General features: G+C 41.4%; 1 protein-coding gene across 2 annotated transcripts in view; it reads left to right on the plus strand.

Annotated features, from left to right (window-relative positions):
- The window catches only part of CASR (calcium sensing receptor), a 29,916-nt gene extending 25,717 nt beyond the window's left edge, over positions 1-4,199 (plus strand). Inside the window, exons 5-6 of one of the 2 annotated variants that reach the window (XM_058555542.1) lie at positions 1,237-1,390; positions 2,686-4,199. In XM_058555542.1, coding sequence (XP_058411525.1) covers positions 1,237-1,390; positions 2,686-4,199 — 1,668 coding nt within the window. The remainder of the gene's footprint in view (positions 1-1,236; positions 1,391-2,685) is intronic. The other variant, XM_058555543.1, reaches the window with a different exon arrangement.
- The last annotated feature ends 18,248 nt before the right edge of the window (positions 4,200-22,447 follow it).

Consider the following 22,447-nt stretch of genomic DNA (forward strand, 5'->3'; position numbering starts at 1 on the left):
CAAAGCTTTGTAACTGGGGTTACGAAGATGAGTAAGACTTGCTCCCTACCTTCAAGAAATGTATGCTTTTGAAAGACAGACTTCATTCTTATGGTATATTTATTATCTCTGCTACACGTAGACTATTAGATAGTAAATACGTAATAAATTTCTAGAGTAAGTACTCAGTTATCTAGGATGACCAGAGAATGAGATAGAAGCAGGCTTTCTGAAATGATTAAGTGATGATAAATTGGACAAAACCATCAAAAATAACAATTTAAGTACCTGGAAATCGACCAAAAGCATACAACAAAAGTGTACATTTTTTTAAGAGAAACTAATGAAACTTGGGTAAGAATGGTGGCAGTTTGTGGCATTTTAGCCTGGGGCTGCTCTCCAATTATTTCTCATAATCTGGTTGTTGATTCTTTTGGGTTTTCGATGTGGACAATCATATCATCTGCAAATAATAGTTTTAATTTGTCATTTCCAATATTTACATCCTTATTTTTCTTGTCTTATTCCACTAGCTAGGAACTCCAGTTCAAAGTTTAATAATAGTGGTAATAGTGGGCACCCTTGTTTTAGAGGAAATGCTTTTAATATTGTCTCATATAGAATGATGTCTACTCTAAGGATTTTTTTATGTTACCCTTTTTCAAGTTAAAGATATTTCTGCCTACTCTTTTCTGTGAAGTTTGTATCACTAGTTTGTGTTGAATTTCATCAAATATTTTTTCTTCCTCTAATGATGATCATATTTTCCTGTGTTAATTTATTGCTGCTGTGAATGACACTTGCAGATTTTCTAATATTAAACTTGTTCGCGTTCCTGGCCTAAACCCAACATCAGCATGGTGTATTTTCTTTTGTATGCCCTTCGAGTTTGTTTGTTCATGTTTTAGTATTCTTCATCTATTTTCAAGTAGTGAAAAATAGTTGTACTCTTCCCACATCCTTTCAGATTCCTTAGACTTATATGCACCTCCAGGACTTCTGTATACGTTTGCTTCCAATAACCAGAACTTGCTGCTCTTTTTCAGAAGACTGCCTGCAGGCTAATGGAACCCAATATGCCTACAGGCTCAGAGTGGCAAAGGAGTCTAGTAATTTACATTTCCCTGAGATGACCCTTAACCAATGAGTGGTGTGTAGGTGTGAAAGCCCTAGCCCCTTTTCCTCACTAGTCCTTGTGCCCAAATCCTCCCCCTTGCACTTGTCAAAGGAGCTGTAAGACTGATCCCACAGCTTCAGCCCCCCAATTCTGTGCTCTCCATCCTCCAGGTGCCTTTCTCCAACTGCAGCCGAGACTGCCTGGCAGGGACCAGGAAAGGAATCATTGAGGGGGAGCCTACCTGCTGCTTTGAGTGTGTGGAGTGTCCCGATGGGGAGTACAGTGATGAGACAGGTAAAGGAACAGCCCCTCATGGACACTGTGCAGGGCTGGGTCCACTTTGAGGCCCTGGAGTCAGTGAAGTCCCTGGAATGGCTGGGCTGAGATGGTGCTTAGCACAGTTTCTCATTATACAAGGTACGTCTGAGCATCGTGCTGGGCTGGGCCCTGAGGGGGATGGGAAAGGAATAGTAGATGTCTTGTAACACCAATAAAGGTTACAAACACACCTGTTACACACCTTTCTTTTACTTTGATATTACTCTCCAATATTGTCTGCCTTTTCTTATAGCTCAGTGGCCCTGAATAGACAAAGTTCTGTCTGTTCAATGTGCCAGAGTTAATAGGCCATGATAGTTGCCTGCTGGGTGCCTGGCACTGTACTTGCTGTCTTACTTATGGTTTTCCTGTGCCTCAGTTTCTCCATCTCTAAAATGGGAATTAAATGAGTTAATACTGGTAAAGCACATAGTAAGTTCTAGATAAATGTCTGTTAAATGAAAACCTTGATTAGTGTATTGGAAATACTCTATAACTATCAACTGTAATTGTTATTATCTCATTTTATCCTCACCACAATAATGGGGTTATTATTGCTCTCATTCACAGATAAGGAAACTGAGGCTCAGAGAGTTAAGGAGCCTGGCCAAAGTCATACAGCTAGTAAATGGCAGGGTCAGGATTCCCAACCAGATCTCTGACTGCAAAGCCCATGCTCCTTTCCCTCCCCAAAACTGCACACTGCCAGGGACTTAGCAGAGACTTAATAAATGTTTGTTTATTGAATGAGTCGGCAGCCTCCCTCACTGGAAAGCCATGGATGTGGAGTAAGGGAGGCATAGGTCATATGCATGGGACATTCTGCCTTGATCTAAGAGAAGTCTGCTCTGGCATGTCTACAAAGCCCATCCATATATCCAAAATGAGTCAGGCTGAGCTTAAATCACTCTGTGAAAAGTCGATGGACTACACCAGACCCCTGGCAGCCACCTATCCAACAAGATTGGTCATACTCTGCTGAGAATGGTCATTCTTAACCATCAGCAGGTAGTATTAAAGGAGACTGTAGCACCCTCCACCATGTACAAAGGGAAAAAATACAGAACCATCAAAGGTACATGAAATTAACTAAGAATATAATTAAACATAAGTCAAGATTCAGCATATTATTTAATAATGTAAAAATCACAGTTTTTAATCAATAAAGAAAATTTAAGGTGCTCACATCCAATAACCTGTGCCCCCTCATCACTACATTCACACTCACAAATTTGACCCAGTAACTAACTATTCACTGGGACGTTTTACAGATGCAAGTGCCTGTGACAAGTGCCCCGATGACTTCTGGTCCAATGAGAATCACACTTCCTGCATTGCCAAAGAGATTGAGTTTCTGTCGTGGACGGAGCCCTTTGGGATTGCGCTCACCCTATTTGCTGTGCTGGGCATTTTCCTGACAGCCTTCGTGCTGGGTGTCTTCATCAAGTTCCGCAACACGCCGATCGTCAAGGCCACCAACCGAGAGCTCTCCTACCTCCTCCTCTTCTCCCTGCTCTGCTGCTTCTCCAGCTCCCTGTTCTTCATTGGTGAGCCCCAGGACTGGACGTGCCGCCTGCGCCAGCCAGCCTTTGGCATCAGCTTCGTGCTCTGCATCTCCTGCATCCTGGTGAAAACCAATCGCGTCCTCCTGGTGTTTGAGGCCAAGATCCCCACCAGCTTCCACCGCAAGTGGTGGGGGCTCAACCTGCAGTTCCTGCTGGTCTTCCTCTGCACCTTCATGCAGATCGTCATCTGTGTGATCTGGCTCTACACAGCGCCCCCCTCAAGCTACCGAAACCACGAGCTGGAAGATGAGATCATCTTCATCACATGCCATGAGGGCTCACTCATGGCCCTGGGCTTCCTGATTGGCTACACCTGCCTGCTGGCTGCCATCTGCTTCTTCTTTGCCTTCAAGTCCCGGAAGCTGCCAGAGAACTTCAACGAAGCCAAGTTCATCACCTTCAGCATGCTCATCTTCTTCATCGTCTGGATCTCCTTCATTCCAGCCTACGCCAGCACCTACGGCAAGTTTGTCTCTGCCGTGGAGGTGATTGCCATCCTGGCAGCCAGCTTTGGCTTGCTGGCCTGCATCTTCTTCAATAAGGTCTACATCATCCTCTTCAAGCCATCCCGTAACACCATTGAGGAGGTGCGCTGTAGCACCGCTGCTCACGCTTTCAAGGTGGCAGCCCGGGCTACGCTGCGCCGCAGCAACGTCTCCCGCAAGAGGTCCAGCAGCCTTGGGGGCTCCACGGGCTCCACCCCCTCCTCCTCCATCAGCAGCAAGAGCAACAGCGAAGACCCCTTCCCACAGCCCGAGAGGCAGAAGCAGCAGCAGCCACTGGGCCTGACGCAGCAAGAGCAGCAGCCACCGCCGCAGCAGCCCTTGACCCTGCAGCAACAGCAGCAACCGCAGCAGCAGCCCAGATGCAAGCAGAAGGTCATCTTCGGCAGTGGCACAGTCACCTTCTCGCTGAGCTTTGACGAGCCTCAGAAGAGTGCCATGGCTCACAGGAATTCCACACACCACAACTCCCTGGAGGCCCAGAAAAGCAACGATACCCTGACCAGACACCAGGCGTTACTCCCGCTGCAGTGCGGAGAGACAGACTCACAACTGAGCGCCCACGAGACACGCCTGCAAGGGCCTATGGGTGGGGACCGCCAGCCAGAGAAGAAGAGCCCTGAAGAGATGTCCCCAGCACTTGTAATGTCCAATTCACGGAGCTTTGTCATCAGCGGTGGAGGCAGCACTGTCACAGAAAACATACTGCATTCGTAAAATGGAAGGAGAAGACCAGTCCAGGGAGAATCCGGAGAGGTTTCCCGGGATCACATTCTCAGATAGGGATGAGGAATCGCCCCAGACTCTCTCCTCCAAGGAAGGAGGAATAAGACACAGCAAACGCCTTGAACTTATTTGCACTGTTTTAAATGACAGTGAATTGACTAACATTCCCTTTAAAATTAAAAACAGAAGAGCCATGTGCTTCCGTGGTTGGATTTGTCAGAGCGTTGAGGTTACCATAGTCAGATTTGCTGTTTGTGTCTCTTCCTCTGTCCTCTTCCTCTGTTCTATCCCAACCAAAAGCCCAGAGATGAAACCAAGGCTTTAAGCTACCCACCTACTCTCTCTGTTGTTTTATTTTTCTAATATTGAAATGCCTGCCCTGAACATTGCAGACAGCCTCGCCCAGAGACAAAAGTGTGCAGTGACAGGACATCAGATTGGCCACCCCTAGAGTTAAGAGTCGAAAGACAGAATGTCACCGGTGCTGCCCAACACCTTGACAATAGGAAGAATTTTAAATGTTCAAAACCGTAAGGTCAACATGTCCCTTCCTATTTATGAAAACCATAAGCTATTTGGTCTCCTACTTGCTGCTGCTATCATGTGACATCCAGAAAGTCGGCATCCCTCCTGTACCAGTACATCTGGTTCTGTCTGGAATGTGATAGTGATGCCATGCTTAGGGTCCAGGATCACAAGAATCACCTCAAATTATTGGGAAGGGACTGCATGAATCCATGAGCTGTATCTGTAATGAGTACTGCTATATGCAGCTTTATCCTTAAGAAAATGCTTCTGTTGTAATAGTCCATGGACGATAGAAACTGAAAAAAAGTCACAGTCTGGTTTATACAACGCAGTATTATTGAGCTCCATTTTCTTTGCCCACCCACCACCCACACCCCCGTGAGTGAGCCCTTTCAGGGGTCCAGAAGCCACCCCCATCTCTGCTCCAAAGGCGTCCTGGATTCAGATCCATGTCTGCCCCTACGGAGAATAAGCACGCATCATTGGCCCCCTACCAGTTGTTGGGGTAAGAAAGTGTGATTCCAAGAGAGCTCTCACCGGCATTAGCCAGGCACTCCACCCCCTAAATGCCATACCTATGTCCCTCCAAGTGGGAGTCTGTCCACGGGTAGTTAAAGGGGTTGAATGTTGAATGGCATACTGTAGAGCACTCAGGCTCAGGAGCCAGAGACACCTGGGTTCAAGCCCTGGGTTGGCCACTTACAGGTTGGGCGACCACAGGCAAGGAACATTAACCTCGCTAAGCTCCAGCTTCTTGTCTCCAAGAGGGAGTAATAATCGTTCTTTCCCCTCAGAGCTCTTATGTGGATTAAATGAGATAATGTATGTAAAGTACTTTAGCATGGTGCCTAGCACATAGTAAGCACTCAATAAATATTAGTTAATATTATTACTGATATTGTAATTATCTTTTTCACTTTTTCACAAAAACAAAGCTTATTTATTGATTTTAATAACAGATTTTAATGACAAGCCCACTGATCACAATAACATTCTCCATAATAAGCCCAAGAACTCTGGGGCCCAGGTCAAGGGGTCAGCCCTAGGAACACTGGCTCATGGTGAAGAAACCGGAAGGTCAGCCAGTCCCCCACAGGGCCCCGTGCTCCGCCTCTGTGGCACCGACACGCGGATCTCTAGCAGCACCAAGAGAAGACTGTCCCAGTCTGGCAGTAGTTTCTCAGACCACTCTAAACGCTGCTCTTAAGCCGAGGCCAAATATAGCAATAAAGGCCTCAAACGCCACAGCTCCCCATGACTTCTTCCTCTGACCACGTTCTTCCAAAGGGCTGCCTGTCCATGACTGTTAAAGTAACTTCTTGATATGACAGTTGTTAATTTGGATGAAAAGGCATTAGAAGGCACCTTGTAGGAGCACCACTGTGAGAAACAGAGAAGGTCACGCACAGGAAGACCCCTCCTGCCGCTCCTGGTCACACCTCTGAGCAAGGCACAGGGCTGAGTGAAGATTTCTATTTAACATTTTACTTGGTCTTTTAAAAAAAGCTGAAAATTTGATGGCTTGGCTTTTATGTGTCAAAATAGCTATGTGGAAACAGCAGTTTTGCTGTGCAAAATGTCGCACACTCATCCTTCCCGAATTTGACTTCAATGTGCAGCTCACTCACGTTGCTGGTCTGGAGGAGGAGGCTCACCAAGGAACACACGCACCGTTTACGCTGAGCTTCATTTCACCAAGTGCTTGCAAATAAAGTAGTCTCTCCCAATATTCTGGGCAGAAAGGGAGACCAGACATCATTGTCCTTATTTATACGTAACAGGCACAACTCTCAGCACAAAATCTGGGGTATAAAATATGAACTGTCAGTGTTTTTCTGTAACAACCTAGTTTCTGTCTCAAAGTCCCATTCAGCCTAGTGATGGAAACTTCATCTAGTCAAATAGGGGTTTTCTCAGTAACTTTGGAGTTTTCTGAATCAATTTAGATCTCTGGGGGTCAGTTCAGAAGTTTCTTCCTTCCACCTTCCGGGAAGGTCTTTGTAGTGTAAAGGGAGTGGGGGGTCCCTCAAACATCAGCAGCTCCTGCTGACGTCTCTGAGAACATTCTTATCTGGCCCTCAGTCATTATTAGGCCTCCAGGCTGCCATCCTCCAAGGCATCATATTCCCATAGGGTCCCCAGTCATGGGATCCACAATGATTTTCACGCTGCGTCACTCTGTCCCAACTGCCAGCCCCCCTCCCAGGCCTGCCAGCTGTCTCATGAGAGAGGGCACTGGGGCCTGGGAACTACTGCAGCTCTCAGGTCCTTCCCTCCCGGCCCCTGCACTGCCATGTCTACTTGACTGCTGCCTCCCCATGCTGGTATGGAGTATTCACAGAGGCTAACAAGCTTCCAAGACGCCAGAGGAGAAATAGGGTGCATATCTCCAAACCAGTATAGGCATTTGTGGAAAGATGCCCTAATCTCCAGAACCTATGATGATGATAAATTACATGGCAAGGGTGAATTAACACTGCAGATGGAATTAAGATTGCTAATCAGCTGACCTTGAGATAGGGAGATTATTCTGAATTATCCAGGTGGGCCCAATGTAATTACAAGACTCCTTAAAAGTGGAAGAGGGAAGCAGAAAAATCACCATCAGAGTGATGTGATGTCAGAAAGACTCCACCAACCACTGCTGCCTTTGAATAGGGAAGGGGGCCACAAGCCAAGGAATGCAGATGGCTTCTAGAAGCTGGAAAAGGCAAGAAAACCAATTCTCTCCAGAGCTGCCAGAAGGAACCAGCCCTGTCAACACCTTGATTTTAGCCTGAGACACCTTTTTTGAACTTCTGACCCCCAGAACTGTAAGATAATAAATTTATATTGTTTTAAGCCACTAAATTTGTGGTAATTTGTTACAGCAGCAACAGAAAACTAACACAGCATTTTTATTGTCATCTCCTTCCCTGAGCTTTGCCAGCTCAGGGCAACAGACCAGGGCCTTCCCCAGAGATCCACACCTGCTCTCACTCTAGCTCTCTGCCCTCCAACCCGCTCACTCTCTCTCCTCCTAGAAAAAAGTTCTGACCAATGTGCTATTCCTCCAGATCTGTTTGGGAAAGTATAAACCTTGTGTTCTGAGTCTTCCTGGGTTTTGGTTTTAGATAATTAACAACCATGTTCTCTCAATCTATTATCTGTTAGTAGCAGAAACCTGAAAAACAGTAGCTTCAACAAACTAGGGTTTGTTTTTCTCTGATGTAAAATAAGTTAGGAGTTTTGGGAAAGATTCTTTAGAGTCCATTGGCAATGTGAAACTATTTCTCTATCTTTCTTTTGAAAATAAAAATGAATTATATAGTTATGAAGGATTTTCACTCAAATGAAAGCGTCTCCTGGAAGATTTTAAGAATTTACATTCGAACTTTAGAGGTAACAATCAGCACATAACATTATCACCCTAAAAGTCCCTATGATTATCGAAACCTGTCTAATTGCATTAGTTTCAATCTGGGGGAAATTGGGGCTGCCCTACCTCTGTCTCTAAAAGTTGCATTGCAGGGCAATGTTGTCTCTCCTGTTGGCCTGGCTAAAGTCGTATAAGCTGTGGGCCCGCTCTGCATGGAGCCAGTTTCCACTGCTCCTCTCCTGCATTTGAACTCATCAGTGCTGGAAGAGCAAGAGAACATCAGTAAGGGGTGCTGGTTAATCACCAGAGGAGGTGGCCTGCATTGGTCTGAGCCTGGCTGGCCATGTTAGGAGTCCGTTGGAGAAAAAGGCATCTCCCAAAAGTGGGTGGAATTGGGATAGGTGGAAGGAAGTTGTTGTAGTGAGATCACTGGTCTCCAAGAGAACCTGGATTTCCTGTCCTGGATCGTGGAAAAGTATTAGGGGTACTAGGGGTTGGACGAGAACTTTGCTATTATGAAGGAGTGAGGTAGGGGTCAGGGACACAACAAGTACAGGGGAGGACCAGTCATGGAACAAAGACGCATTCCAAAGACAGGGAGAAGAGTTTTAGCCTTAGGGGAGCTGCTCAGCCAGCGGGATGAGAAGTGAAGAACTACTAGAAGAAGGCCCAACAGGGGCAGCCCACCAGGCAGAACTAGCACGAAGATGCCTCTGAGGACTAGAAGGACAACTATGACCAGGCATCAAGTGGGGCTAGAGGACCATCTCCTCTGCTGGAATGACCACCATGTCCCTCCTCTCCCCTGAATCCTGCACAAGAGTGGGGGGGTTGGGATTGGAGGTAGAGGCACCTGTTTATATCAAGAGCTGGACTGAAGGAAGAGGGGAGAAAAGACACATCATGAGCTGCCTCCCTCTGAAATTTGGACACTAGCTACCTGGATAGCTAGCTAGAGTAGGAGGCCAGAACCAATAAAAGCAATTAACTCTAGGACTGAGTTCCCAGCACATGGAGGGCAAATGCTTGCAAGTATAGGGAAGATAGGTAAGAGAATAACCCTCAGGGTCAGTACAGGATTTGAGCTCTGACAAAAGCAACAGAAAATGTTTTTGGAAGAATGTGCCTGTTCTCCTTGACATCAACCCAAAGATGTGGTTATTGCTCAAAATTTTCCAATTTTCTTTAAATGTCTTGTTTTACTCTCTGACCTCTAAAAATATTCAAATTATAAACAGATTGATGGGCCGGCCCTGTGGCTTAGCGGTTAAGTGCGCGCGCTTCGCTGCTGGCGGCCCAGGTTCAGGTCCCGGGCGCGCACCGATGCACCGCTTCTCCTGCCATGCTGAGGCCGCGTCCCACATACAGCAACTAGAGGGATGTGCAACTATGACATACAACTATCTACTGGGGCTTTAGGGAAAAAAAAAAGGAGGAGGATTGGCAATAGATGTTAGCTCAGAGCCGGTCTTCCTCAGCAAAAAGAAGAGGATTAGCATGGATGTTAGCTCAGGGCTGATCTTCCTCACAAAAAAAATAATTAAATAAATAAACAGATTGCTGCTTGATGGTGCACTAATCATTTATGCTTCTTTAAAATTGTCTATACTTCCCAGATTTTGTACGTCGAGCAAAAAAATTAGATCAGAAAAATAAAAGAATTTAATAACCATGTAATGAAGTGTTAAACAGATAAGCATACCATTTTAGATAAGAATCACCCTGTTAGGTCAGTTGCCACTCCTATACAGTTTTGCTAGAACTATAATGGGGCCCAGGACTTTTACGGAACTATTTTTTTATTAGTTTTATTTACTCATGAACAGGCTGGGCATACGAAATAGTGGAAAACTAGGAGTGGGCTTCTAAGCAGCATAACAGATGAACTATATGTCTTTGGATGAGGTACTTAATCTTTCTTTGTTTCAGTTTCTTATATAAAGAGGATATAATATTACCTGCCATAATTACCAACTATGGTCATTTGCCAAATGAAATAAGTGACGTAAAATTATTGCCTCCAGGGAAGTATGGGAAAAATACGGAAAATCATTAAAACCACAGTGACTGAAGTTTAGAGGGTTTGCTTTTAAATACTCAAGAAATACCATCGAGTTCAATGATTTCTTCTATTGAATTTCTTAGTCAGAGACAATGGAATCCACTCTAGCTAGTTTAAGCAGAAAGAGATTTGTTATAGGGTATAGGATGCTTATAAACTTCTGATGATCCAAGCTTGAATGCTGCACAACCAGGAACAATGCACCCAGGAGAAATACTTAATTCCTCCATGAGGTTGTTCTGGCAAAAATCTCACTACCTCTCCTGCCTTCCCTTCAGCACCCATGACACAGGAAACCAGACACTAGAACCTTCATTGCACCTGGAGGAACCAACCCTCTCTGCCATTGTGCTTGGTCCCATTCACGTCAACTTTCCAGGTCTTCCATCAGCCATGTGCAGAATCTTAGCTATAAGGGAGTCTGGAAATGTGGCCTTTGCTGTCTAGCCTCTATAGTATAGGAAGACATGCTAGAAGCAGGTCAAAGTGGGTGATGAATAAGCCAATCTTCAGGATCCATCACCCACAAACAAAGCCTTTTTAAGATCAAACACAAAATGAAAAACATACTCTCCTGAGAAAAAACAAGCAAAATATGATTCCCTTTCATCTTAAGAGCTGTGGTTTACCAGAAAGATACTGTGCTGAAAACAGAGCTGCAGCTGGCATTTTGCCATGAGAGAGAGCCTGCTGGCAGATAAAAGAGAAAGCAAGCAGGGGCAAGCACTTCAGGGGACAGGACTGGAGGGGATGGGAGGATGGGAATCAGCGTGTTTGATTATAAGCCCTTTAGTGCTACTTGATTTTTTGAATGATATGCATATGTTTGTGTCTGCCTGTCTGTCTGTGTGTATCTGCGTCTGTTTAACAGCCTGGAAAAAAATACATAATCATTTAATAGTGATTATGTCTTGGTGTTAGAATTATAAGTGATTTTTATTTTCTTTTTAATATTTTTCTGTTTTTTTCGTTTAATTCCTTTCTATGAGCATGATTTATAGGAAAACAAGGAAAATCTGTTCCTTGGAGTATCATATGTGGTGATGCTGTGGTCATGTTTTTTCTTCTTTTTTTTCACTTTTTATTTAGAAATAATTTCAAACTTACAGAAAACTTGCAAAAATAAGTAGTACAAAGAACATGGTACCCCTTCTACCCAGATTCACTTATTGTTAACATTTTACCCCATTTGCTTTGTCATACGGACTGAAGTCATTTAACAAAACATGATGCACACTGAAGTATTTATGTGAAATCATATGATGCCTGGGACTTGCTTTAAAATACCACAATGAGGGAGGAAGTAAGTATATCGGGAGAAAGATAAGAAAGAACAGCAGAAAGTTCATGGTTGTTGACGCTGGGTGATGGGTACATGGGGCTTCATTTTTCTGTTCTTTCCATTTTTTTTAATTTTTTAAAATTTAAGGTTATTTCATTTCCATAATAAAAAAAAAATATGTTAAAAATCACCCAAAGGATAAAAAAGAATTCACCAGTCAAAAAAATCACACAAAAGAATTTCAGTGATTTGACTGGCCCCATTTGTCACAAGAGACGTCAGTCCATCAAACACTCACAGAAACAGAAAGAATCTAAAAGTCTGCCAAGAAGCTAAAATTTTAGTTGAAAAACAAAAATTTTTAAATAAAATTAAGACCTTCACAACATGGTTCCAAAAGTAATTCTTTGAAGCTTATCAGAAAGGCCTTCTTGGATTTTGATGAAAGACAAGTTTCCCTGGATCTTCTGATGTGATCTATCATGATCTTATCCTTAGATGAACCAGTTGTCAGCTGGCTCAAGTTTTCTAGACCATCCTCTGGCAAAAGGCTTAAAAGTCTAACAGACCCTTCTTAGCCTTTGTGCTAGTTATTTCTCTTTTATGTACACACTCCTAAGGAAATAATCCAATAGGCAGCAAAATTAATTAGTACCGTGTTCCAGCTAAATGAGCACCTGCCGGGGCCACGTGCAGGGAGACTGCACCCAGGGGAGCACTGACACACTGCTGAGGTCCTGTGACACAAACAGGAAAGCATCCAGACGCCCAACACCGAGGCGGTTACGCTGTAATCCCATTGTGGAAGAGCCCACAGCCATCAGATATGACAAGTGTGTGCACTATGTCAAAACTCGTCATCAAGTTTAGAAGTAACGTTAAGGGGAGAGCAGGACACAGAAGAGTATGTCCACACAGAATAACATCAATGAAGTTTCAGTGAAAAGGAAGAAGAGGGAACACAGGGGAGGAAAATAGAGTCTATCGTTTGTTTACTTTTGTAATGTTATATAACATCATTGAAATGTGGAAGGGAAGGAAGGAAAGAGGAAGAAACACAGCCTCACCTGAGGTAGTTTAGCTATGATTTAAGGACTAAGAAAGCCAAGATTATAGTTGTCAGTAATTAGAAGAAATCACTCGTGGGCTCTTGAGCGAAACCCACCAGAACTCTTGATTGGATAGGCCAACGAGAATGTTAATCCATTTCCTACACCCTGGCCAATATTAAGTGACCTTAGATAAGGTGGAAGGTAAAACACTCAAAGAATAATTTTAAAAATCACTTTCTTTGTTATACAGATATGACAAGTAAACTTCAAGACAAATATAACACAAACAAGATGTCATTAGCATTCCTCAGTCTCTCCTCTTTTCCAGTCTCCTGACCCTTCTCCCCTCCCCCAGCATGCTAATCAAGGCACCAGGCATCTCCATCCTGGACTTCCACAACTGTAACAATCATACTGAACAAGCAAGGCTCGTGGGATATAATCCTAAAGTAACTTTATTTTTGTTTCACATATCCATCCAAATCTGCTCTGTGAGCCTAGTTCTCCAGCTCCTAAATGAAAAACTTGGGTATGACTTTTCTGGTAACTCTTAGGTGATACGAGGTTCTAATCAGTAATTAAAATGTCCAGTTTCATGTTAGTCAAACTCTTGGTTTAATTAAGGTGTCCTCCTTTTCTCTCAGCTCACGCCTCCTGCAGAGAGAGAAGCCAGCAGTCAGGGAAGGGGATGTGGTCAGCTAGTTCCCTATTTACCCCAGATGTGCTGTGCCCTCTCCACCCTACATATATGGTTAACCCCTCCAAGGTTGCGGCACAGGGAGGAAGAAAATGCAAGTTGGACAGAAAAGTCCCATATTGACTGGTACCCAGTGGGTATTCATAGCTGACTCTTTTGCTCATGGGTGTGAGACCCCCTCCATTGTTGGGAAACCCTCTCCTGCAGGTTCCTTAATGGAGGTGATGCATTCTCCTCACTTACTTCTAAGCATCCTGCAGTATCTCTAGTTTCTCTGTTGACCCCTGCAGGTGGCCCTCTTGGTCAGGATCTAGAACACACAGAAGAATAAGCTCTAAATTCCCATGGCCCTGGGTTTCTCTCCCAGGTAGCAATGGCCACTGGGCAGAACAAATGACACAATGTGGATACCACACAAAAACACTCAGTTTACTTCCCCTGACACAACCACCTAAGTGGGACATTCAACATAGTTGAAGTTCCAAGATGTTCTTGAGCTCACAGGCCTGTATAATCACTGTTATTTGCAATCCAAGACCACGCCTTCAAGATCACTTCCTCAGTCCACTTCACAAGCCCCTCTCAAACTCCTTCCAGACCTTCCCCCAAGGTGGAGGCTGTGGCTTTTCTCATTATAATATCATTAATTTAAAGAGTAAGCCTCATAATCAGGGCACCCAAGAGTAGAAATTTCAGACTTGAACTGAACTCTCTCATACATCTGGTTCAACTCGAGCTATTTTCTTGGCTCAACTCAAGATTCTGTGGTTTCTTCCTTCTTATTTTGTCTGACTCCCTCAATAAGCCCCCTAAATGTACTAACTTAAAACATTTCACTTCTACTAACTAAAACCTCATAATTTTCCTTTCCCAATAATCTAGATTTTCCTATCTGATCAATAATACCCAACAATTTTCATTTGCCACTTCAGAAAACCCCCACATTAGTAGGACAGATTTTATTGCATTTAACGAAACATCAATGAGTCTGATTTTTCTTAAATCTGAGAAAAATATGTGAAGCAGAAACAAAAATTTCTATTGCATTAGTAGTTATAAAAGTTATCATAACAGGAGATCAGCACCCAGAGGGCCCTGCGGATATTGAGTGGGCCTGAGACCACTTTAGAACCTCACCCTTTAGTAAAGTATTAAGTCTTGACACTACATGAGTCTGGGAGTCAATCTCATGATCCACACCTCAGTTCTGACTTGAACAGATAACCTAGAAGGAGCTATATGTGACCCCACCTACATTTTTGGGCTCTTTTACTGTAGCTTGACATGATAGAAGAAGATAACTACAATTTGAGACGTTGAGTTGAAGTGAATTATAAGATTTAAGCCATGGAGATTCTTTAATTATAATCAAAGAAAACATTTAACTTCCTTATCAAAATAAAATGGGCAAGTGAAACAATCTGACTTCAGGTATATCAGATACACAAATCAGCACTATCCTCCAGAACCAAACTGTGGATCCACCTGGTTACAAGAAAGTAATTTTGTCATAAAATCCTTCTAATGCCTCTTTTATTAAACTTTCTTCAACATAGGATCACCTTTTACAGAATTCCAATACAAAACAAACAAACATATAAGGTTGCAGTGTATTAAAAGGACTCTTGGGAGTAACTTACAACTCTTTGTCAGGTCACCTGCTGTTATGGCAGAATAATGGCCCCAATGTTGTCTACATCCTGATCCCCAGAACCTGTGAATACATTATGTTACACAGCAAGGGAGAATTAGGTTGTATATGCAATTAAGATTGCTCATCAGCTGACCTTGAGACAGGAAGAGTATCCTGGATTGTATTCAGGTGGGCCCAGTGTAATCGCAGGAGTCCTTATCAGTAGAAGAGGGAGGCAGGAAAGTCAAGGTCAGGGTTAGAGAGATTTGTAGATGCTACTCTGCTGGCTTTGAAGATGGAAGAAGGGACCATAAACCAAGGACTGAAGATGGTCTGTGGAAGCTGGAAAAAGCAAGGAACAGAGTTTTCCTTAGAGTCTCCAAAAAGAAATGCAGCCCTGCCCACACCTTGATTTTAGCCCAGTGAGACCCATTTTGAACTTCTGACCTTCAGAACTATAAGATAACATATTTGTGTTGTTTTAAGCTACTATGTTTGTGGTAACTTGTTCCAGAAGCAGCAGGAAACTATCATACTCACCCTTTTCTCATGGGTCAGTGGGGGTGGGCTTTCCCGCTCTGACATTCTATGGTTGACAGTCTTCCAGAAAGAATCAGTCAGACCAAAAGATTTTGTGGCTTCAAACCACTGCAACTTCTGAAAACTTTCACATGGTGACAGGAATCAAACTGCACTACAAGCAAAAGTCAGACAAATCCAAAATACTCTACATTCTATAAGACAACTGTTCTGGTCTCTTCAAAAGTCAATATCATTACTTAACGAAAGGCCTTTCTAGATTATAAGATTCTAAATAGCAACCAAAAGTAATGTGTGAAACTTGAATTTGAGGGAAATTTGGGAAATGTGAATATAAACTACTTATTAGATAAAATTAAGGAAGTACTGTTAATTTTCTTAGGGTGATAATGTGGTTATGTAGGAGAACGTCCTTATTTTTAGGGGATGCTGGCTGAACTGTTTAGGGGTAAATGGTCACAATATCCGCAATTTTTAAATGTTTCACAAAAAATTATAGACGTATATTAAAATATGTGGTAAAATATTAATAATTGTTCAATCTGAGTGGTGGTATATGGGTGTTCAGTGCACTATTTTTCTGAATGTTTAGAAATTTTGTAATGAAAAGTTGAGAGTTTATTTTTTAAAACTATATAAATGTTTGTGGAACTACTGCTCAGAAACTTTACATTTTGGCTTAAAATGCCCTCTGTGTCTAGAACTTTCTAAAATAATTCAGATTTGTGGCTACGATGTGGCAAAGTAAGTACTATCCTATGTAAAGTAGTTTAAATGAATTTCCAGTTAGAAAGCTGATGGGAAAAAAGTGATGTCATTCTATGAATCAGTGGAAAATTACTGTCCTCTAATTGAAGAAAGTAACCTGGCGGAATGGGGATTTTTGGTCTCAGCAGGTCAGAAATTCTCATTTCTTGATTCTGCCAATAGAAGGGATAAAAGCGAAACTCTGAAAATAAGAAATGGAAACTTACGGACAAGTAAAAAAAAAAAAAGGCAGACACAAAAATTATTACCTGAACCCCAACATCCTAGAGCCAGTAGCAGAAGGAAACTACAAGAAATTTGTGTTACCCAATTTAGCTGAAGTCTCAGAGCTATGCCAGCCATTTCCTATTGACATTACTACAAGAGAACATCAGAGGGAATTAAGGAATAGTACTCTAGTCAATCCAGAGATAAGAACAGGAGTAGCTGGGGCTGGCCTGGTGGTGTAGTGGTTAAGTTCAGGTGTTCTGCTTTGGTGGCCCAGGGCTTGCAGGTTTGGATCCTGGGCATGGACCTACGCACCACTCATCAAGCCATGCTGTGACAACATCCCATATGCAAAATAGAGGAAAATGGGCACAGATATTAGCTCAGGGCTAGTCTTCCTCAGCAAAAAGAGGAAGATTGGCAACAGATGTTAGCTCAGGGCCAATCTTCCTGAACAAAAAAAAAAAAAAAGAACAGGATTAGCTAGCAATAGAATGAAAAATAGCTTTATTTATGCGGCCTTTTAGACGTTTTTAAAAAACATCTGATTGGTCAATATTGATTTCTATTAGTATAAAGCAATACTTAATAATTTAAAGTTTTTATTAAAATACTTAAATAACGTTGTTAGTTTTTATTTGAAAAATATACAGTTAAAAATCTACAATGAAATTTAAGCAGAAAATTATAATTTGAGCTCATGGATGGCGTAGCCAAGCTATTTGCTGCCACCTAGTGGAGCATACATGAATTACAGGAAAAGTCTGAAGTGAGTGAGTAGGGGAGACAATCAACCTCTGTGCTCCAAAGAATTTCAGAAGGTTACTGTATGCTTTATAGACTACAGCAAAGCCTTAGACCGCATAGATCATGAAAAGCTATGTGTTGCTCCAAAAGAAATGGGCATGTCTCAGCACTTGATTGTCCTCACATGTAATCTGTATTGTGGACAAGGAGTGGAGACAGAATATGGAAATACAAAATGGTTTCCTATAGGCAAAGGTGTCAGACAAAGGTGTATTTTATGTCCCTATCTGTTTAATCTGTATGCAGATCATCTCGTATGAAAAACTGGGCTAGACTCAGATCAAGGGGGAGTTAAAATTGGTGAAAGAAAGATCAACAGTCTAAGACATGCAGATGACACCATCTTACTGGCAGAAAGCAGCAACGACTTGAAACAACTTCGGACGAAAGAGGAAGAAAAAAGTGCCAAAGCAGGACTGCCTTTGAACATCAAGAAGACAAAAATCATGACTACAGAAGAACTACACAACTTTAATGTAGACAATGAAGACACTGAAATTGTTAATGGCTTTGTTTACCTTGGTTCAGTCATCAATTTAAATGGAGACTACAGCCAAGAAATCAAGAGAAGACTGAGACTTGGAGGCGCAGCAATGAAAGAATTAGGAAAGATCATCAAGTGGAAGGAAGCGTCATTAGAGACCAAGGCCAAGATTACCCACACCCTCATATTCCCAATTCCCACGTATAGGTGCGAAAGCTGGACAGTGAAGAAGGCTGATAGGAAAAAAAAATTGGTTCATTTGAAATATGATGTTGGAGATGAGCTCTATGGATTCCCTGGACTGCCAGAAAGACCAACAAGTGGGCCCTAGAATAAAATAAGTCTGAAATATCACGCAAGGCAAAAATGATAAACTGAGGCTGTCCTACTTTGAGCACATCATGAGAAGGCAGGATTCTTTGGAAAAGACAACAGTGCTGGGAAAAGCAAAAGGTAGCAGGAAAAGAAGACCAAATCTGAGACGGATTGATTCCATAAAGGAAGCCACAGGCATGAGTCTACAGAAGCTGAGTAGGGCTGTTGAGGACAGGACACTGTGGACAGCACTCATTCATAGGGTCGCCAGGAGTCGGAGCTGACTTGAAGGCATGTAACAACAAGCTTAAAGTAAAGAAATTCCTTCTAAATTTTCTGTTCCAGAATCTCTCTTTGTTACACTGATGAATATAAAAATTTAACTTCTCCCATCATGGTTACCAAAGATACCTAGTTTATTGAACATTCTGAACACAATGGGCTACAAACTCAAACAGTTTTACTTTTCTCCCGCCACTGCCTTTGATCAGGCTTTGTTGAAACTCTCTTTCCCATCCTTTAACAACATTTTGGGCAGAATCTATACCTTTCCAGTCACTTTCATTTACTAAATAGTCTGGTTGAGTTCAAAATTTGCATTTCATATCCAATTTAACGATCACATTCTCCTCCTCCCATCACGAGGCCAACTTTGGCTTGAAAGAAATGGAATGAGAAATGGTCATGGTCTATCCTTTCACTCCTACTCCTCTCCTTCTTCTGGGTCTGGAAGATGGAAAGGAACAAGTGTCTCTAACTTATCTGGCCCCTCACATAGACCTTTCTTGGTTGCCTTTGCTTCTCTGGCTAAGACCAACCGACTGTTGAACCCAAATGAGTAGGTGATATACACCAAGCAGCATACACAGCTGTAGGCCGTCCACAGAGACAGCCCACCGTCTTCACCCCTGCCTAGGTAGACCAGGAGTCAGAAACATAAAGGAGAGAGCAGGTAGTTCACTCAAGTTCATGCCACCTGCAGGGTGAGCCTGAGTCCCCAGGTCTCCTGATTTGTTGGCTCCAGTGCCCTTTCTTCATAATTTTTGTGGTAAGTAAAGTCAGACCACATGAGTAAAGATAATAGGCAAAAAAGAATAATGTTACTTGAAATAACCCCAAACTATTATTTAGCTCTGACATTAAAAAACGAACCTGGAGGACCGGCCCCATGGCTTAGTGATTAAGTGCACGCACTCCGCTACTGGTGGCCCGGGGTTTGGATCCCAGGCACACACCGATGCACCACTTGTCCAGCCATGCTGACGCGGTGTCCCACATACAGCAACTAGAAGGATGTGCAACTATGACATACAACTATCTACTGAGGCTTTGGGGAGAAAAAGGGAAAAAAAGGAGGAGGATTGGCAATAGATGTTAGCTCAGGGCTGGTCTTCCTCAGCAAAAAAAAAAGAGGAAGATTGGCATGGATGTTAGCTCAGGGCTGATCTTCCTCACCCAAAAAAAAAAAAAAAACAAAAACCTAGGGGCCAGTCTGGTGGCGTGGTGGTTAAGTTTGCACGCTCTGCTTTGGCAGCCTGGGATTCACAGGTTCGAATCCCAGGCGCAGACCAATGCACTGCTCATCAAGCCATGCTGTGGTGGCATCCCACACACAAAATAGAGGAAGATTGGCAACAAATGTTAGCTCAGAGCCAATCTTCCTCACCAAAAAAAAAAAAAACACACAAACACTATTAGCTTAAACAATTAATATAAAAAAATTATCCCAATAATGTATGTCAATAATGTATACCATTAGTAATTAGTAATGAACCAACAGATAATTTTAGAAAGATTAAAAATAAAAACATTTTAAAAAGCCCATAGCTCTAAATACTATTCTCCACCAAAAGGAACCAAGAGTCTTTAGAAAAACGTTGACTCCAGGTCTGTGGTAGGAAATATATAAGACAAATTGATGACATCTTTTTGTACCAAAAAGCAAAGAAGCTATCAAAGACTATTGGAATTGTATCAAAAAGACATAAGAGCCAATTTGAAGGGGCCCCAATGAGCCTAACATGGGAAAAGATGAGCATTAATAAAAGGACAGTGACTAATTGATTGGAACATTTCAAATATATAAAAATCCATGAGTTCATAATAATACCTTTCTAACCCAGTTCCCTTCAAAAAAAAAGAATTGAAAAAAAAACACTTTGTCATCAGTGGACATTTCCAGGGCACCAACTCATTACAAATTAACTGACAAATTAACTGTATTTCAGAGTAATCAAATAGTTGATGATGAAAAATTCTTCTTTATAGAAGAATTCAGTTATTAATATATAATATTTATTAATACATTATATAATAATCTGTGTTGGAATAAAAATTTGTCAAAAATAATTAAATTGTATACTTCAAATACATGCATTTTCTTATACATAAATTATATCTCAGTAAAGCTGTTTAAAAAGTAAATAGCACTACAACAACCAAAAATAGCAAAAGGAATGACAGGAAAATCACCATTTTGCTACACCCAATGAAATAACGGGTGGAGGGTACAATATCAGTGGATGCTAAAACCATTACATAAAAGGTTGATAGTGAACTTTATGATGGAGGATCAGGCTGACTCACCTAAACCCAATGAATAAGATTTACATCACTCAAGTAGGACAAGACATTCCATGCTCATGACATATTGCAATGGGAAGTATATAGCATCCCCATGAAGTATTATTGCATAAAACATTAATCAGATTCATCAAACCTCTAGGTGTAAACAGCAATTTACAGGAAACATGAAATATTAAAAAATAAGTTAAATGACATTATGAGGAAGCAAACAGCCAAATCCAGGACATGGAACATTATACGAGATAAACGGCCTGGTTTCTCCAATAAATCAATGGAGAAAAAGGGAGATACTAGTTAAAAAGAGATTTAAGAGGGGCTGGCCCAGTGGCACAGTGGTTGAGTTCTCATGCTCTGCTTTGGGAGCCTGGGATTTGCAGGTTCAGATCCCAGGCATGGACCTACGCACCACTCATCAAGCCATGCTGTGGCAGCATGCCATATATAAAATAAAGGAAGATTGGCAACGGCTGTTAGCTCATGGCCAATCTTCCTCACCAAAATAAGAAAGAGAGAGAGAGAATTAAGATAATCACAATGCAATAAAACTAGACATTAATGGCAAAATCAAAGACAAAAAGGCCATTCCACCTTAAAATTAAGAAACCTTCTATTAAGCAATTTTTGAATCAAAGGGAAAATATGAATTATTTTCTTTGAAATTATTGAATTTGAAAAAAAAAACAAGACTGAAACACTACATATTAGAATCTATGGGATCCACTTAAAAGTGATCTGAGGAAAATTCATAGTCTTAAACACTCATAGCAATAAAAATTAAACAATGAAAATAAGTGATTTAAATTCAAAAAGCTAGAAAAATAAAAACAAAGTAACCAAAAGAAAGGATAAGGAAGGAACTAATAAATCTAAAAGCCAAAATCAATGAGGTAAAGAACAGAAAAACAGTAGAACTAATTAATAAATCAAAACTCTGGTTCTCTGAAAAACTAACAAAAATCAAACAAAATAATAAATGACAAAAGGGAAATAATCATTGAAACAAAGAAAATATTTTTTAAAATCACAAGGTAATCTTTTGTACTTCACTATGCAAATACATTTGAAAACTTAGATGAAATGGATAATTTCCTACTAAAATACAGTCTATCAAAACTGACTCCAGTAGAGATAAAAAGCTTCAACACATCAACGTCCACACAAAAATAGAGAAAGTTATGCAAGAACTACTCACAAAAAAGCAGCAGGCTCAGTTTCAAAGAAAATTCTATCATGTCCTCCAAGACCAGATAATCCCAATGCAACACAAACTGTTCTAGAGGAGAGAAAACATCCAAATTTTCTTTTCATGAATTAAAGCATAACATTGATTCCTAAACCTGACAAAAATAAGGTACAGAAAATGACAGAAAAATATCACTTATGTATGTTGATGCAAAAATCCTAAATTAAAATATTAGTAAACAAGATCCGATGCCACATTAAGAAAATAATACACCATGTCCAATGGCTTTATTCCAGGAGTACAAGGGTGGTTCATTATTAGAAAATCAATTACTATAATTCACCATATTAATAGATCTAAGGAGAAAAATCATATGATGACCTCCATAAAGGGTGGAAAAATATTTGACAAAACTCAACACCTATTCCTGATGTAAAAAAGCACTCAAGAATATAGGAATTAATTCATATTTCCTTAATGTAATAAAATATATACACCTCAGTCCTAAAGCCCGCATCTTACAGATGACACAATAGTATACCCAAAAAATCTTAGAGAATCCATGGTAAAACTAAGTAACAAAAGAATTCTAAAATTAGCAGGATATAAAACTAATGTATAGAAATCAATAGCCTTTAGATAACAATAACCAGTTACAAGATATAATCAAGGAGAAAGCCCTGTTTACAATAGCAACAAAAATAAATAAATTCAAAGAAATAAGCTTAACAAGAAAT

Source organism: Diceros bicornis, chromosome 15 (assembly GCF_020826845.1).
Source record: "Diceros bicornis minor isolate mBicDic1 chromosome 15, mDicBic1.mat.cur, whole genome shotgun sequence".
Lineage (NCBI taxonomy): Eukaryota > Metazoa > Chordata > Mammalia > Perissodactyla > Rhinocerotidae > Diceros > Diceros bicornis.